The sequence below is a fragment of the Elgaria multicarinata genome, chromosome 7, assembly GCF_023053635.1.
Source record: "Elgaria multicarinata webbii isolate HBS135686 ecotype San Diego chromosome 7, rElgMul1.1.pri, whole genome shotgun sequence".
Lineage (NCBI taxonomy): Eukaryota > Metazoa > Chordata > Lepidosauria > Squamata > Anguidae > Elgaria > Elgaria multicarinata.
In genome coordinates this window covers 107,508,448-107,523,210 of record NC_086177.1, presented here as the reverse complement: position 1 = coordinate 107,523,210, position 14,763 = coordinate 107,508,448, and the positions used below count along the sequence as shown (strand labels likewise).

Below are 14,763 nucleotides of genomic sequence, written 5' to 3'. Positions count from 1 at the left end.
TAAGCGCGAACCACCAAACGTCTCCCAAGGTGTGGAAGTGTCACCCAACAGTCAATCTTTCAATCGCTTCGTCTCTCTCTGTCCATACTTCTCGTGAAGAAATGGAACCGCGGAAAAGAAACTCCACACTCGCTTCGTGCCTCTTGGGCATGTCTCAAACATCAATCAGGACTCTCCACTCCACCATCCACCCACCATCCCGACCACCAAGGTAATACTTAATAGTCACTTTTCTTACCTTGGTTCGTGCACGAAGTTGCCTGGTCGATGCAGTGCCTACACTTGAATCCCTAAGTGGTTTCACCAGTCCAAATGTTCCAGGATTTTGCCAGTCAGACCACTGACCCTCGGTGTAGGCCAGAGGGGCTGCCAAAACTTCAGCAGGATGCGTCTTCCCTGTGTCTGGCACCGATGGCCAGCAGCCACGATGGCTGTATCACGGACGAGCCCCCAAATTGTTAGAAATGCGATTTGAAATAAAGATTCAAGGACAATGGTGAAAGCACTCTGTTCCTTTTATTGATACAGAATTGCAAGTCTGGGTGCTCTAGCAAAGTAGGCACCCCCTCCAAGCACATGTCAAGACATCTTATACCTTACACCCGGCCGAAGAGGTCCCTCCCCGTCTCGTTATTGGTTAGAGACTTGAGGGGTTACAGCCTATCCCGGCACGCAGCTTTGTCCCGCCTTTGTTGACTTGCTTTTTTAATTTCATTTAATATTCCACCCATCCCTATTTACTTATGCTCAAATATAGGTTTGATTTATCTGGGCCTACCCACTTTATTGCTCTCGATCATCCCTCCACCCATCAGGTAACCACAAAGTCACAAGTTAAGAAACAACAGATGTATGTTTCAGTTTTGTTACTTCTTCTGACCACTAGTCTAACCACAAGTTCCGTATTATTCTCTTTCACTTCAACTGAACAGTCTAACGGCTAAAACACCTGTCTGAGCAGTTTCCTGTCCCTTAACCATCTTTCAGTAAAGATAACAGTACTTTAGGCTGGCTGCTATTCAGCCACATATTTTTAATTATATTATATTTTTTTATAACATATAGCATTAGCATCCTTATAGCATCATTGAAAAAGTAACATATCTCTTTATTTCTCACATATCCACATTATTTTCACCTTCTAATTGCTCTTACAGTTAATTGCAAAAAGTAAAAATTTCCCAGAAATATTATTCTTGTAATTGCTGCTTTTGAAACCATTAGATAGACATCATTTGAGCTAATTTCTTCTTCCTGTTTCTTGTATTTTTGGTGGGGGAGGGCGGTGTGTGTGTGATATTTCAGATTACACTTCTGAAATGTGAAACAATGAAAAACTGGGTGGAATTCAATTTCATTAAGTGTTACTTTAATAGAATCTCTTCCTTGTCCTCCCAAACGACCTTCTATAGCCATTAACCCCTCACCAAAACCATCTGGCAGGAAAAACAACAACAACTACTTATTCCTCACCTTCAAGATTTAATTACTAGGTTTGAATTCCATCTTTTTAACATTTCTTACCTGCTGAGACTCATCTTAATGGCCAATGGTTTTTGTTTGTTTGTTTTTTCTGTTCTCTTTCCCTTTTCTGACTCACTTAGAGCTTTATCACACCAGCAATGTACTGTGCAATCAATGTGAATTGCGTGCAAAGGACTCCGAAGTTTTCCAGTTTATAATCTCCCATGCATCCTGCTTTAATTGTGCTTCTTAACCAAAAGAAGTGCAATATTTTGCTACTAGTTTTTGAGCGTATCATTTGTTGTTTTCCGAGCGGCCACTGGGGCGCAGGAGCAGGATTTGAAGAAAAAGTATACAAATGCCTACATCTGCATAAGCTTTAAAGATAAAGACATCAAAATTGGCACAGTAATAGATATTAAGGAGATATTAAGCATACCAAATTTGAATTGGATTGGGTCATCTGTTGATTTTTTATAATTTGTTTTTTACATTTCCTCCCTTAAACGCATTTCCTGGTATGCAAAGGATCTAGCCGCCCGGTAGCAACAACAGCAACAATGGTGACAGCTTAGCACTGTAGGGATAATTCGAGGGAAACAGGTACGTGGGATGAAGCTCTTATAGTTGGATAAATATGTTGATTCCAGTTTCTATTGGTTCCTAATGCATTTTGAACATTTTTTTTTATATTATATTTATTTTATTTATTTATTTAAGGATTTTTATGCCGCCATTCAGCCAAAAAAGGCTCTCATGGCAGCTTACAAAAGTATTTCTTGACAGTCCCTGCCCACAGGCTTACAATCTAAAAGACATGACACAAAAGGAAAGGGGATTGGGAGGGAGGAGGAGGAGGGGGGAAAGGAAAGCAAATTCAGGCACTACAATCTTAGTTGTAAAGTTCAGCAGTTACAGGTGACAGCAGGAGGGAGGGGGCTCTCAGCTGGAGCTGGACCCAGGCACGGTGGAGAGGTGCCTGGCTGCTGCTTCCTCCCTCACTGGTGGCCTCTCCAGAGACAGTTGATAGCAGGAGGGAGGGGGCTCTCAGCTGGAGCTGGACCCAGGCACGGTGGAGAGGTGCCTGGCTGCTGCTTCCTCCCTCACTGGTGGCCTCTGCAGAGACAGTTGGTAGCAGGAGGGAGGGGGCTCTCAGGTGGAGCTGGACCCAGGCACGGTGGAGAGGTGCCTGGTTGCTGCTTCCTCCCTCACTGGTGGCCTCTGCAGAGACAGTTGGTAGCAGGAGGGAGGGGGCTCTCAGCTGGAGCTGGACCCAGGCACGGTGGAGAGGTGCCTGGCTGCTGCTTCCTCCCTCACTGGTGGCCTCTGCAGAGACAGTTGGTAGCAGGAGGGAGGGGGCTCTCAGCTGGAGCTGGACCCAGGCACGGTGGAGAGGTGCCTGGCTGCTGCTTCCTCCCTCACTGGTGGCCTCTGCAGAGACAGTTGGTAGCAGGAGGGAGGGGGCTCTCAGCTGGAGCTGGACCCAGGCACGGTGGAGAGGTGCCTGGCTGCTGCTTCCTCCCTCACTGGTGGCCTCTGCAGAGACAGTTGGTAGCAAGAGGGAGGGGGCTCTCAGGTGGAGCTGGACCCAGGCACGGTGGAGAGGTGCCTGGTTGCTGCTTCCTCCCTCACTGGTGGCCTCTGCAGAGACAGTTGGTAGCAGGAGGGAGGGGGCTCTCAGCTGGAGCTGGACCCAGGCACGGTGGAGAGGTGCCTGGCTGCTGCTTCCTCCCTCACTGGTGGCCTCTCCAGAGACAGTTGGTAGCAGGAGGGAGGGGGCTCTCAGCTGGAGCTGGACCCAGGCACGGTGGAGAGGGGCCTGGCTGCTGCTTCCTCCCTCACTGGTGGCCTCTGCAGAGACAGTTGGTAGCAAGAGGGAGGGGGCTCTCAGGTGGAGCTGGACCCAGGCACGGTGGAGAGGTGCCTGGCTGCTGCTTCCTCCCTCACTGGTGGCCTCTCCAGAGACAGTTGGTAGCAGGAGGGAGGGGGCTCTCAGCTGGAGCTGGACCCAGGCACGGTGGAGAGGTGCCTGGCTGCTGCTTCCTCCCTCACTGGTGGCCTCTCCAGAGACAGTTGATAGCAGGAGGGAGGGGGCTCTCAGCTGGAGCTGGACCCAGGCACGGTGGAGAGGTGCCTGGCTGCTGCTTCCTCCCTCACTGGTGGCCTCTGCAGAGACAGTTGGTAGCAAGAGGGAGGGGGCTCTCAGGTGGAGCTGGACCCAGGCACGGTGGAGAGGTGCCTGGTTGCTGCTTCCTCCCTCACTGGTGGCCTCTGCAGAGACAGTTGGTAGCAGGAGGGAGGGGGCTCTCAGCTGGAGCTGGACCCAGGCACGGTGGAGAGGTGCCTGGCTGCTGCTTCCTCCCTCACTGGTGGCCTCTCCAGAGACAGTTGGTAGCAGGAGGGAGGGGGCTCTCAGCTGGAGCTGGACCCAGGCACGGTGGAGAGGGGCCTGGCTGCTGCTTCCTCCCTCACTGGTGGCCTCTGCAGAGACAGTTGGTAGCAGGAGGGAGGGGGCTCTCAGCTGGAGCTGGACCCAGGCACGGTGGAGAGGTGCCTGGCTGCTGCTTCCTCCCTCACTGGTGGCCTCTGCAGAGACAGTTGGTAGCAGGAGGGAGGGGGCTCTCAGCTGGAGCTGGACTCAGGCACGGTGGAGAGGTGCCTGGCTGCTGCTTCCTCCCTCACTGGTGGCCTCTGCAGAGACAGTTGGTAGCAGGAGGGAGGGGGCTCTCTTAGCTGGAGCTGGACCCAGGCACGGTGGAGAGGTGCCTGGCTGCTGCTTCCTCCCTCACTGGTGGCCTCTGCAGAGACAGTTGGTAGCAGGAGGGAGGGGGCTCTCAGCTGGAGCTGGACCCAGGCACGGTGGAGAGGTGCCTGGCTGCTGCTTCCTCCCTCACTGGTGGCCTCTCCAGAGACAGTTGATAGCAGGAGGGAGGGGGCTCTCAGCTGGAGCTGGACCCAGGCACGGTGGAGAGGTGCCTGGCTGCTGCTTCCTCCCTCACTGGTGGCCTCTGCAGAGACAGTTGGTAGCAAGAGGGAGGGGGCTCTCAGGTGGAGCTGGACCCAGGCACGGTGGAGAGGTGCCTGGTTGCTGCTTCCTCCCTCACTGGTGGCCTCTGCAGAGACAGTTGGTAGCAGGAGGGAGGGGGCTCTCAGCTGGAGCTGGACCCAGGCACGGTGGAGAGGTGCCTGGCTGCTGCTTCCTCCCTCACTGGTGGCCTCTCCAGAGACAGTTGGTAGCAGGAGGGAGGGGGCTCTCAGCTGGAGCTGGACCCAGGCACGGTGGAGAGGGGCCTGGCTGCTGCTTCCTCCCTCACTGGTGGCCTCTGCAGAGACAGTTGGTAGCAGGAGGGAGGGGGCTCTCAGCTGGAGCTGGACCCAGGCACGGTGGAGAGGTGCCTGGCTGCTGCTTCCTCCCTCACTGGTGGCCTCTGCAGAGACAGTTGGTAGCAGGAGGGAGGGGGCTCTCAGCTGGAGCTGGACTCAGGCACGGTGGAGAGGTGCCTGGCTGCTGCTTCCTCCCTCACTGGTGGCCTCTGCAGAGACAGTTGGTAGCAGGAGGGAGGGGGCTCTCAGCTGGAGCTGGACCCAGGCACGGTGGAGAGGTGCCTGGCTGCTGCTTCCTCCCTCACTGGTGGCCTCTCCAGAGACAGTTGATAGCAGGAGGGAGGGGGCTCTCAGCTGGAGCTGGACCCAGGCACGGTGGAGAGGTGCCTGGCTGCTGCTTCCTCCCTCACTGGTGGCCTCTGCAGAGACAGTTGGTAGCAAGAGGGAGGGGGCTCTCAGGTGGAGCTGGACCCAGGCACGGTGGAGAGGTGCCTGGTTGCTGCTTCCTCCCTCACTGGTGGCCTCTGCAGAGACAGTTGGTAGCAGGAGGGAGGGGGCTCTCAGCTGGAGCTGGACCCAGGCACGGTGGAGAGGTGCCTGGCTGCTGCTTCCTCCCTCACTGGTGGCCTCTCCAGAGACAGTTGGTAGCAGGAGGGAGGGGGCTCTCAGCTGGAGCTGGACCCAGGCACGGTGGAGAGGGGCCTGGCTGCTGCTTCCTCCCTCACTGGTGGCCTCTGCAGAGACAGTTGGTAGCAGGAGGGAGGGGGCTCTCAGCTGGAGCTGGACCCAGGCACGGTGGAGAGGTGCCTGGCTGCTGCTTCCTCCCTCACTGGTGGCCTCTGCAGAGACAGTTGGTAGCAGGAGGGAGGGGGCTCTCAGCTGGAGCTGGACTCAGGCACGGTGGAGAGGTGCCTGGCTGCTGCTTCCTCCCTCACTGGTGGCCTCTGCAGAGACAGTTGGTAGCAGGAGGGAGGGGGCTCTCAGCTGGAGCTGGACCCAGGCACGGTGGAGAGGTGCCTGGCTGCTGCTTCCTCCCTCACTGGTGGCCTCTGCAGAGACAGTTGGTAGCAGGAGGGAGGGGGCTCTCAGCTGGAGCTGGACCCAGGCACGGTGGAGAGGTGCCTGGCCGCTGCTTCCTCCCTCACTGGTGGTCTCTCCAGAGACAATATGCTTATTGTTTGTATGGCATTGCTCTGGTGCCTTAATTTTACTTCACACCTAATTGCCTTACCATACTATCTAGTATGGTGAATTTACTGGCTCATTAAGTAAATTACAGAACTTAAAAGTTTGTTTGAGGCAGCATTGTATGGTTCCAGGCACCATAGATATGATCAGGTATCCCCTTCTGAAGTCTAATAAACATATTTGGCTGATGTAAATACTTTTGTCAGGTAATTGGGTGGGGTTGGTCATTCTAACATTCTTAAATTTGAAAATGTTTCACCAATCTACCTGAAATTGACATGTGCCAAGAAGGAACATTGTGTTTACTTAATCTGAAAAATTCAAGAAGATTGGGGAAAGACTGAGGGAAGGAGGGCAGTTTAAATTGGAAAAGAAAGAAAAGAAAAAATCTCCCTCTGTGAAAATGACATGGATCCCTATGCTGGCAACTTCCTTTGCCCATTATTTCTGAATATATTAGAGTTTACCTAGTTAAAAACTTGGTGATTTCCTTGGTGATTTCTCTTCTCCATCCTCCCAGAGTGTAGGACATGGAATAACGAGCTCAAGTTACAGGAAGTCAGATTCTGGCTGGACATGAGGAAAAACTTCCTGACTGTTAGAGCAGTACGACAATGGAACCAGTTACCTAGGGAGGTTGTGGGCTCCCCCACACTAGAGGCCTTCAAGAGGCAGCTGGACAACCATCTGTCAGGGATGCTTTAGGGTGGATTCCTGCGTTGAGCAGGGGGTTGGACTCGATGGCCTTGTAGGCCCCCTCCAACTCTACTATTCTATGATTCTATGATTCTATCTTTGCTGGTTCCACGCACTCTGTCCCCCGCCCCGCCCCCACCATCTGGATTTGGGGTTGAAAGACCCAGGAAAAATGTGGCCGAATGGAGGTTTAGTTGTCAGCAAGCACAATTTGTGGCATTGTACAACATCATGACTGATCACAGGGCATTTCAAATAAAGCATCAGCTTTATCTTTCAATTTCCTGGCTTTGTGGAGGTTGGACCAATGTAAGATAGCCTTATCTTCTGGTCTTTTAAACATGCAGGTTTTTCGGTGAATGAATTCAAGTAGGTAAGCATGCTAGTCCCATGAAACACCTGAATCATTTATTCCCACCATTGTCCTCATTCTATGAGGCAAAGGCATAGAATGCCATCAAACAGATACTATATATTCCTTTTTCCTAAGAATTTGGAAGAAGCTTCATGCAGTAAAAGAACTGGAGGATGGCCCAGCATAACACCAATTTTTTAAAAAAAGGGATGGGGATGGGGGGTGGAAAGGCGAAATCCAGGAAATTATAGACCAGTTAGTTTAACACCTGTTCCAAGTAAATTGGTTGAAAATATTATTAAAGACCAAGGGCCTTGCTAGACCAGGACTTAGCGCGGTGTGAGGCCCGGTTTCCCTCCTGTGCATCCAGATGATGCAAAGGGGAATCCGGGGTCAGGCCGCGCTGAAGCTTGCCTTATAAGCGATGTTGCTTATGGCGTGGCTTTTCCGCAGCCCTGGCCTGAGGCCGGGGCTGCGGAACGTCTAGCAGGGTCTGTGGCTTTTTGCGGCTACTTGCTTACTCGCGAGTAGCTGGGAAAAGCCATGGACTGGCACAGCGCTCATATGAGCGCTGTGCTCATCTGGCGGGGGGGATCCCGGCGGGGGGGAGAGAGGGGCAGGGGGAAGGCCGGACCCGCCAGGAGAGAGGGGGGGAAAGCTGGAGAGCCGGGGATGGCACGGGGTGGGGGTGGGGGGAAAGCTGGACAGCTGGGGATGGCACGGGATGGGGGCGAGGGAAGGAGAGCCGGGGATGGCATGGGATGGGGGGGGAAAGCCAGAGAGCCGGGGATGGCACAGGGTGGGGACGAGGGAAGGAGAGCCGGGGATGGCACGGGATGGGGGCAAGGGAAGGAGAGCCAGGGACGGCATGGGATAGGGGCGAGGGAAGGAGAGCCGGGGATGGCACGGGATGGGGGCAAGTGAAGGAGAGCCGGGGATGGCACGGGGGGTGGGGTGGGGGGAAAGCCAGAAAGCCGGGGATGGGATGGGGGCGAGGGAAGGATATTTTTTTTTAAAAAAAACCCACTTACCTTGTCCGGAGTCTTCGGGGTGCACGTGGCCCCTTTAACACTATAAAAAAATGGCCAACGCTGCAGGGCTTCCAGAGTCCAGAGTAAAGTTAGCGCACCATTGCCCCGCCTCCCTGCCAGCTTATCCAGCTAGTCTAGCAAGGCCCCAAATCAGTAAGCATATAGTAGGACACGTCCTTCTGAAAAATAATAATCAAATGGATTCTGCAAAGGTAAGTTCTGTCTCACTAATCTTTTAGAGTTCTTTGAGAATGTCAACAAACATGTAGACAGGGGTGATGCATTGGGCATTGTTTACTTGGACTTCCAAAAGGCTATTGATGAAGGCCCTCACCAAAGTCTCTAAGCAAACTTAGCAGTCATGGTAAAAGAGGAGAGGTCCTCTTATGGAACAGTAACTGGTTAAAGAAGAGAAAACAGAGGCAGGATCTAAACTATTGCTTTATGATTGTCCAGAGTGCAGGACACGGAATAACGGGCTCAAGTTACAGGAAGCCAGATTCCAGCTGGACATCAGGAAAAACTTCCTGACTGTTAGAGCAGTATGACAATGGAATCAGTTACCTAGGGAGGTGGTGGGATCTCCCACACTAGAGGCCTTCAAGAGGCAGCTGGACGGCCATCTGTCAGGGATGCTTTAAGGTGGATTCCTGTATTGAGCAGGGGGTTGGACTGGATGGCCTTATAGGATCCTTCCAACTCTACTATTCTATGATTCTATCAGACAGGGGGAAATTGTGTTTCCTTATCGTTGCTCTTGCTTCCTGCTGCTCTTCTGCTATAGCGACGAGAAAAATCACATAGGAGAGAAAGGGGAAACCAGCTGCAACCACATGGCCCATTCAATGCAGTGGGACAGCGCTGTCTAGTGGGCATTTTATAGCGAAATGTCTCTGCACATGGCACGAAATGGCGATCAATTTCATTATAAGAAGAGTCACTTTTTTTGGACTATTTTACTATGAACAAATGGCAGAATCAGCTGGAAACCAGCGGGAGGCACGCAGGAGGCAGACACCATTGTGAGAGGGACCCTCGAAAATCCATGACTGACGGGTAACAAGTGTGCTATAAAATGTGCATCTGATGATGCTCTTAATTTCCATTTCACACCTAATTGCCTTACCACATTGACCGATTCATTAAGTTACAGATCTTAAAATTTGGTTTAAGGTACAGTCATATGATTCCAGAGGTGATAGGAAACATCAGATCCCCCTTCTGAACACTGAGAAATGTAAGTGCCTAATATATGCATCTCTGCAAGACATATTCCTATTATAAATCATTTGTGTTATTATTTTCACTAATTTATGCATTTTTGGGCCACTTTCCTTGATATATACATTATTGTACACCTTGTTTGATTAGAGAACTGTATTGCAATATTCAGGAAAGTGCATATTTCTAAAGATAATGGCGTTTTGGTTCACATATTGGGGTGACATTGTGAAATTCAGTAAATTCTCCCCATCCTTAGATTCACCCCATACAAATCAGGGGTGGGTTGAGTTTAGCTTGCCTTTTGCCCTGGGAAATGCTGTAGATCACCAGCGCTGCGTTTGGGTCAAATCCATACCTTATTATGCAAATAGAGACAAAGGCAGGATCTACACTACTGCTTTAAAACAGTTTAGAACAGTAGTGACAACTGTTGAGGCCCAGGACACACTCCATGTACAGCTTATGATTTTAATTTTTGTGAACCACCCAGAGAGCTTCGGCTATGGGGCAGTATAAAAATGTAATAAATAAATAAATAAATAAATAAATAAATAAATACATTTTCAAAATGTTTTCAATGTGTCAAATCCTGCTTGGTGTAGAGCTGGCCCAAGTTAGCATTTCTAAGTGTAAAAGATTAGTTACATGCCATTATTCTGTTATTTTCTAATATCGCCATCCTTTTCTCTGTTTCTCTTCGTTTTGATTTGCCATTTTCATGCTTGATCCTTGAGGCATGCTAATGAATGAACGTATTCATGTTTTTCATAATAATAATTAAAAATAAATAACATGCATTCAGAAGATGCCCTCTCTCATGCACCTAAACTACCATTCATACCCCAAACCATTAAGAACGTGTCCTGAATTCATAACCAAACATCCATTAGAGCCCGGTAGTTCTCATATCAGCCAGTCACTGTTTAAGAGCAGGAAAAGATTGCAGCTGCTGCTATTGATAGCTTAAAATTCCATCCTGAACAGCAAACAGCTTCATCATATTTCTTTACAATCTGAAATAGAGGACAGAAGCCCACTTACATTTATACAACCTCAAACTGCACTGTTGCCAAACTCAAAGGTACCTGGTGATGATGGTGACAATCCTTGGTGTGGTGCAGCTGTCACTTTTTTTTGGATACAAGCACTTCAGACCATTAGATTTCCTTCCTTCATCTCATCTCTCTGTTTGACCGAACCTAATTTGCCTCTTGACATGAAGCAGAAATTATTATGTAGCAACTGCTGACATTCCCAAGAAGAAGACAAAAAGAGGAACTTGCTTGACGATTTTCAAAAGAGCAGTCTCTTTGCTATTTGCATCCACACCCAGATGGACCAACATTGTGATGTGATGTCATTCCAAGCTGTGCAGTGCAGCCTTCTGGTGGGATTCCAGGAGCTCCACCCATTTTGACCCCAATGAACTGTGGTAGAGTAGACCGGAGGAAATTGCGAGGAGGAGAGAGGGACTGAGAACATACTCCCAACTCACACACAGTCCCCAGTGAATGCCACTGTTCCTCTGTCCATCCCACTTCTAGGTAAATCCTAAGGATTCACCTCCTGTCTTCCCTGTTTACTGCTTCTAATTGAGATATCTCTCTCCCTCTTCCTCCCTGCCCCTCTAGCACACATCAGCTAAGTATTTGCCTGAAGAAGACTGTTCCTGAGCATAAGCAGGGTCCCACTCCATTAAATTCGGTGGGACTTACTTTTGATTCATCATTAATAGGATCATACTGTAGCTAAAGGAGGCTTTAAAAGAGGGTTGATAAATTCCTGAAGGAGAAGGCTATCAATGGCTACTAGCCCTGATGGTCATGTGCTACCTCTAGTATCTGAGGCAGTAAGCCTGTGTGCACCAGTTGCTGGGGGAACATGCGTGGGAGGGTGCTGCTGCACCGTGTCCTGCTTTGTTGGTCCCTGATCAACAGCTGGTTGGCCACTGTGTGAACAGAGTGCTGGACTAGATCCACCATGGCACGTCTTATGTTCTTAACTAAAGCTAAAACCATCTAAAGTAAATCCATTCATAAAGCCATCCAGGGGGGATCTACACTACTGCTTTAAAGCGCTTTATAACAGTTTTGAGAACTGTTTGGGGCCAGGACACACTGCATATACAGTTTTCAAAACGTTTTCAAAGTCCTTTAAAGCGCTTTAAAAGCAGTAGTGTAGATACCCCCCCCCCCAAGAAAACATAGGGTATCTAGCCAATAACTGTTTTATAAACTTTGAACTGTAAAATGTTCTCCCAGTTTGATAGTGCAATAAATACTAATTTTTCAGAAATATAGCCAATGCCCAGGGTTGCAAGTTGTTAATAAGATAGCTTTCAGCCTTCATAGAGGTGGAGATGCAACAAGCTAGACTCCCCCCCAAGGTCGCCCTGTGCCTCTGCCGGAGGTCACAGGAACTGCATATATTTTGTTGTCACTTAGGCAGATATTCCCAGTGCACCAGATCTCTTGTAAAAAAATATAATGTCGAAGATTTTAAGGTATCTTCTAAAAGGGGATCCGTTTTTTTTGTTGGACCATCCCAAGATGTTCCAGGAGACACAGTTTAGTGGAATTCAGCCAGCTTTTGTTTGTCAGGAAAGACAGTCTGGTTCTATCCGGTCAGCTAGGGGGTCCAATAGCACAGAGCCATTTGGGTAGAAATGTATATTCTGTTTCGGGTTTTCCTTTTGGTCTGTTTCTGGCGAAGGGTGTGGGAAGGTGTTAATTTCAGCCGTCACTGTTTTCAACTTATTTTGTATTGTTAATAATAATTGGGTGTTTTTACTGTTTGGGATAATTTCAGTATTGACTAGTGGAGTTGCCAACCCTAATATGTCATTTCCTCTGGATGACGGTCTACTAGGGGCTCATGGTCTGAGTATCGCTCCTGATGAATCCTGGTCGATGCACCCTGTGTTAATGGGCTGAGTGTCCATCTCCTGAGATGTTAAATCAATGAGCATCTCTGTAGTAAGTTGCTTAGGGATTGTGCATTTTCTATATTGTATTGTATGGGGCTGTACCACAGGTTTCCTTCTAATGGTCTGCTTCAGCAGCGATGTTAATTGAGTAGTTTTGAAGACTCTTCTCGTCCTTACTCCATGTTTGGCCAGGCGGAATTTAGCTGTCATGATTTCTCTGACCGTGGCTAGAGAGCTGAAGGAGACTATACATCTCTTGAGGTAAGGAGGAGTTGGGAGTATATTTAGCATACTTATACACCTTGGCTGGATTTCCATGTTTAACAGTACATTTAAGTTATTCGCCACTCTGGTTTTCCCCTGCCAGCTGGGAACCACACCATTTGGTAGTGGGGAGATTTCCAAGGCCACTTGGTTTGGCGCTAAAATTAGATTTCCCTTGTGGTTTGAATCTTTTGCTGTTAGTATATCTCCTCCTTCTGCTGTACTTGGATGTTTCTGTTTCTGGTAATTGGGTGTAATCGATGGAGCTTCTCGGCCTTTTGGCTAAGATCAAGTGTGTGTGTGTAATTTTGTAATAGGATTGACAATAAGAAATAAATGGCTTGAAACACGGAATTGAATTCCAAACTATATGGGACAGGTTTCCCCCTTTTTTTTAATTACCTAACACTTAGAATGTGTGTATGTGTATGTGTGTGTTTGTCAGACCTTGTAAAAACTTTTACTGCATTTTTAAGTATATTATCAGAACAGATGAATGTATTGGAATCATGCCAAAATCTTCTACAATGTCCTGTCATGACAAATATTGTTCAAAACATTTCATTTTGGAAAAGTGTACATGCAGGCTCATTTCCTTTATTGTTGGCTAACTTGTATCAGTTGTGGCTGTTGTTTACAATGCTACTTTTTATATTAGAAAATAAAATTATGAATTAAAGAGAGAGAGAGAGAGAGAATATCCCTTGGATGTTTCTTTGTCATGCCTATAAAGGGCCTTCACAACGGTGTTTCAATGCTTAGATTCTGCTCTTCCATAAAGTTCTGCTCATCGTTGAAAACCCTCTGGAGTGCAACCTTCATAGACACTTTGGATAGACCTTTCTTTTGTCTCCTTCCAACTAAGAAATAAATCAGTGGATTAATGCTACTGTTCAAAGAGGCGCAGGCAAAACCAGTTAGCATGACACTTTGGTTGGGAACATAATAAGAGTAAATTACACACAAGACATTCATTGGAAAAGCAAAAACGAGAAAGAGGAGGAGTGCTGTGACAAGCTTTCCCTGCTGTTGATGATTTGATTTCCAGCAGGTATGGATGATGAATAAGGTCAGTGTGGAGAGGACCATGAGGATGGTACAAAGCAGAGAGCAAATTAGAAGAAGCTGAAACAATAGGAGGTTATTTCCAGAGTCCCCAGTCCTTTGGAGACTGAGATGAATTACAGCCAGTAGGAAGGAGAGGATCCATACCAGAGCACATACAATGGTAGATAAGCGTGCTGGACGGCGATATCGATGCCAGATTGGGAAGAGGACAGCCAGACACCTGTCAATGCTGATGGCGGCTGGGAGAAATTGACCAGTAGAATAAGTGATGAAATATAGTTCAAGAAATACTGGAAAAAACAAAGAGAGGACAGAATTTCCATTGTACAAAGTTACTATTATTCCAAACAAAGCATGTGCAATGAGAGAGATGAGGACACCGAAATCAGCTATGGTGAGGTTCAGGATGTAGGTGGTGAAAGGATTCTTCTTAAGGGAGAAGCAGAGAAGCCAAATGACATGTCCATTTCCCAGCAGCCCCAACAGGCAGACGATTACAATGAAGCTGCTGATGAGATGCTGTGATAAATTATTGATGGGATGCTCGTTTGTCGTGTTAATTGGATGTTCAATTCCAATACTCCCATTTATGTTTGAAGAAGGAGATCTGTTTTCCAAATCTCCAGAAGAACTGTAGTCATTGTCAGCCATATTTGATCCCAGGCCAGGATACCTAATGTATTCATGCAAATGCCTGTTAAAAGAAAGAAAGGAAAAAGAAAGAAAGAGGAATCAATTGCTGTTATGGAGCCAGATGAATAACATGGGAACATTTTTAATTCCCTGTGGGCTCATCTACACCAAGCAGATATTCCACTATGAAAGCGGTATATAAAATGCAGGAGCCACACTACTGCTTTGTAGTGGTACTGAAGTGCACTGGCAACTGTTGGGGTCCATTGACACACAGACCATATACCTCACTTTTGTGAAATTGGCAGTTCGGATTTGGCTCATTATCCATTCTTCAGTAGCTTCCAGTTAATGAAACTGATGTGTCTTATGACTGCCTGGAAACTAGGGCCAATGAAAAACACAGTTGCTAGTTCTGAGCCCTGAGCCCTGAGTTTAAGGGCTCATCTACACCAAGCAGGATATTCCACTATGAAAGCGGTATGAAAGTGGTATATAAAAGGCAGGAGCCACACTATTGCTTTATAGTGATATTGAAGTGCACTGCAGGATCTACACTACTGCTTTATAGTGGTAAAGAAGTGCACTGA

The 14,763-nt window shown here is 48.3% G+C and overlaps 2 protein-coding genes across 2 annotated transcripts in view; one reads left to right on the top strand and one right to left on the bottom strand.

Moving 5' to 3' along the window:
- LOC134401988 (MAP kinase-interacting serine/threonine-protein kinase 1-like) overlaps nt 1-14,763 on the top strand; it is a 758,389-nt gene that overhangs the window by 573,483 nt on the left and 170,143 nt on the right. The gene's annotated exons all lie outside the window — the stretch shown is intronic.
- Nucleotides 13,211-14,191, bottom strand: LOC134401997 (mas-related G-protein coupled receptor member H-like). Its single transcript, XM_063131362.1, has one exon. It carries the CDS (start codon nt 14,189-14,191, stop codon nt 13,211-13,213), a length of 981 nt encoding a protein of 326 aa, XP_062987432.1.